Source organism: Poecilia latipinna, unplaced genomic scaffold (assembly GCF_001443285.1).
Source record: "Poecilia latipinna isolate Pla-1442-1.1 unplaced genomic scaffold, P_latipinna-1.0 Scaffold771, whole genome shotgun sequence".
Taxonomy (NCBI): domain Eukaryota; kingdom Metazoa; phylum Chordata; class Actinopteri; order Cyprinodontiformes; family Poeciliidae; genus Poecilia; species Poecilia latipinna.
This window is the reverse complement of record NW_015113387.1, coordinates 37,183-41,099: the sequence shown is the minus strand read 5'-3', so window position 1 is coordinate 41,099 and position 3,917 is coordinate 37,183. Positions and strand designations below refer to the sequence as shown.

General features: G+C 33.2%; 1 protein-coding gene across 1 annotated transcript; it reads right to left on the bottom strand.

Moving 5' to 3' along the window:
• Window positions 1-1,222: 1,222 nt before the first annotated feature.
• Window positions 1,223-3,343, bottom strand: LOC106955856 (uncharacterized). The gene is made up of 5 exons (XM_015046282.1): window positions 3,187-3,343; window positions 1,997-2,344; window positions 1,781-1,906; window positions 1,437-1,498; window positions 1,223-1,349 (listed from the first exon to the last, which is right to left on the bottom strand). Exons 1-5 carry the CDS (start codon window positions 3,251-3,253, stop codon window positions 1,233-1,235), a joined length of 720 nt encoding a protein of 239 aa, XP_014901768.1. The 5' UTR covers window positions 3,254-3,343; the 3' UTR covers window positions 1,223-1,232.
• Window positions 3,344-3,917: the final 574 nt, after the last annotated feature.

Here is a 3,917-nt window from a genome sequence, read left to right as displayed (position 1 = left end):
TTTTGACTAATCTGTAAGACATCATGTGGTAAAAAGAGGATACAGAAACTCATTTGCCATCTAAGTTCTGACACAGCATATGCTCTTATGTACTGGTGGGTCTGTGCCTTAGATGCACAAAACTTGGAAAGATTTACATTAAAATCTCAGTTTTTTTCTGAGATGTGTGGTCCATGCAAGTTTGTAAACTCTATATTTTGTTTATTACAACCATGCATAGTATCAACATTTGATAAAATAACACAGCATCAACATAAAATTTAGACTGGTTGATCCAAAGTAGATGGAAACACAAGTTTTTTATTTTCCTTGTTTTTTCTTGTTGATATCTTTTACATGTTCGCTCCAAATTTGCATGACAATTGGGTGGAAACATTTGGTTGAAAGGTTGCGGTAATGTGTGATCGCTTTACAGTAACAGGACAACTCTCTTAATAACAAATGCTGTATTTTGTAATCTTGCTGCATGTAAAATATTATTTTTTATTTGTGTGTCAAGATGGACTTGAAATAATGTTTAAAATCAATAAAGAATAGCCAACTAATGAAAGATGTTACATCTCAAATCTCAAGAAATATTATATTTGCATGCAAAGTCCCTTTTAGCTGCAACATGTTTTTGTATTTTACTTACATTATGCTAATTTAAATAAATGTCTCTCACTCTCATTCCACAAATGTTCAACTAGTACATCAATATTAAGGGATTATTGACTCAAAACAAACTCCTATCTTATGCTGAAAAGTTGCTTGTGTTTTTTCTTATTTTAAGTATACAAATATACTTACACCCAAAACTAGAACAAAAATACTAGGTAAGATTTTGTGTTATTGCAGTGTCGTCCACCGAGGCGTTTTGCGCAGCTGATGATTAAATGGAAGTAAATTATCAGTATTTATATAGTAGCTTTTACAGGTAAAAACCACAAAATATATCTGAAGTTGAGCATAAATCTAAAAAAAATTATAAAAAAAATTAAAAGGACAATGACCAGAATAAATTATACAAATGCCAGATTTCAGGATGAAGTTTTATCAGCACTCTTGATATAATAGTTTCTTGGTCAAATGAAAGAACTACTGAGATTTGCAAGTTTACTTACAAAAAGTAACAAAAATAAAACTTGTCATTTTGGTAAAATCAAAGAAAAAAAACACATTTTTGATGCTTTATTTATTCACTCATTTTCACTAGTTGGATGTTTTAAACATCCCACACATATAAACAGATTTCAGAGCTTAACTTGGGAGTACACACTGTCCTCGGTCTCTTTTCTCTTCTTTCCTCTTGTAGCTTTCCCAGCACCGAAGTGTAAAGCTGCATAATTCAGATCCCGCCCATCTTCATTCTGTACAGCAAATGAAAAGCTCATTACAATGCACGCTGATAGAAGCTATTTCAGTAGCTGTTCACTTGAGTTTTTCCCTTGACTTACAATTAGATCGCCTTGCTGACTCAAGTTCCTCCATCTTTCTTCTGAAGAGGCGCTGTCTACTTCTAGTTACAGGGAAAGAAACAAGAATAATCTGAATCTGACTGAATCTGACTTTAAAGCTTTGTTTTTACACTCATTGACACTTTTAAGCAACGTTTAAAATGTGCTTTTCTGTCTAGAATCTGAAATTTGTCCCGCTTATTGTACATGATTATGTGATTACAAAAGTGTTATTGAGTGTTAAAGTTTAGTATTATAAATTGATCAAGGGGATGCGTGTACTATAGAGGGCTTAGCTAATGTTTCTGTTAGTTTTTAAATCCCATAATTTCAGTAACATTTACCTTTAAATTGTTTACATGCTGCTCTTGGAGCTCGGTAAAAGACAAAAACAGCATTTATAATCATGGAAATAATCAAACAGGTCACAGCTATCACTAGTACGGGAAATTCAGGGTCTGCCTCTCGCTCTGTGAAGGAAAGACAAAAGAAATTGTTGTTTCTGGGAAAGATTATGTTTGAAAATAGATTTTTCAATGGAAACCATAAAATCATACAACCTTCCAGCTTTGTTCCATTTCCAAATAATATCTCTCCACATGTGGCCACGGCACAGTAGTAAGTCCCAGCATCAGAGGAGCTGATGTTCTTAGAGGAATTATAAACCCATTTTGTCCGGTTATTGATTTTCCTCTGACATCTGTTAGTTCCGTTTCCATCTGTGTAGATGATATCCGGGTGAGATTTATCTGATCGGAACCAGAACACACTGGGATCTTCTGAACAAGTCTTGTTCTCAAAATCTGAGAGGATGGAGCACTGGAGAGTCACATAACCGTCTGGACCACTGGAATCTGATACCATCTTCTTCTGAACTACTCTGTAGTTTGACGTTCCCACAGTGTTTCCTGCAGATTATTGTACAAAATGTCAGAAAATGCAACATTTTTGACATATTCGAGATTTAGAATTATAAGAAAGCCTTGGAGATGGATAAAATATACAGCAAAACACTCACATTGCATCGAGTTCTCGCTAAACATCTTAGAGTTTGAGCTCTCAACCATTTCTCTTTTCGAATTAATGTGTGTCATGTTTCTTCTGAAGGCAACTCTCATTATTTAGCATAGAACAAATCCAGTTCAATTAAGTAAATAGCTAAATATTAACATAAAGTAAAAATGTAAAGTTTGGAAATCTAATAAACTAAATTATTGGGCCACCAGAGTATTGTGATTAATAAATGGAAACAGATCATCTCAAGCTCTTTCTCAATGACCAAAATATGGAATTTTAAAAATTACTGTTTTTACATTATTTTTTTTATCTTCAACACAAGATAAATTAGCTATTTTTATGTTTTTAGTTCAGTTGATTAAAATAAATGTTTCCTTTCACTAGTGTTGGCCAAATGTTGACATGAAATCTGTTTTATTGAAACTAGAATTTAGAAAAGAATGTATTATATGTATATTTTCTAATTTCTCTCTCTCAAAAGTCTTCTAGAGATTACTTCTAGCTTAGTGAAGTAAATAATACCAGACTGTAACGTAAAACTTAACTTACTTTTTTTTCACTTTAAAGACGGCATAAATATGCTCATTTTTATCACATTACTTTAACATTGCAAAAACAAACATAACTGATCCAAAATTTATGTATATTCTTGTATTAAAAATCTATAAATCTCTCATGCAGTTTTGTAAACGTTTTGATATAAAAAAGCTAAATATCTTTTAAAATACATTACCTTTTATTAACAAGTAGAGCCCCTGCCAAACATTTTGGTTCCAGTCAGTAAAGCCACAGTGATACATTCCTTCATCTTCTTGAGCTGCTTTTAAAATGGTCAGGTTGCTCACTTTGTCAGTAAGTTCAGCTTTTACTCTCGATTCAGAATAACCTGCTCCATACTCTGGGCTTGCAAGACTCACAAGCTTTACAATTACTTCCAGGGTATCTCCTGCAGTTTGCCTGTACCAAAAAAGTTTATTACGTCTGTCTTTAATATCGGGCAAAGGGCATGTAAGTGTTGTTGCTTCACCAAGATGAGCTGTGATCACTGGAACCAAACCATCTGCATTAGACAGAAAGATAAGAAATTGTTAAACTAAGGTAAAAGCACCACATGATGTGCAATAAGACCACACCACTGGAAACAAGAGGAGTCATAATTATAACAGGCATTCAAAAATCTACATGACATATTTAAATTAATGGACATTTAACTCACATCCTTGATGAAGGAGAAGCATGACCCATAACAGAATCATTTTGAGACTGTCTTTGTTTGGCCACTGGTTCAAATTTAAGTAGGAGGTGGGTTCTGATTCCTGGCATCTGATTGGTTGTCTTAAAATATACGATTTGAGGCGTTTCCAGCGACACAAGCATTTTTCTCATATAAATGTTGTTCATTGTAAGATTTTGAGTAATTAACCATGCTCTATAACATTCAAATCATTGTATATAAGATTTAAT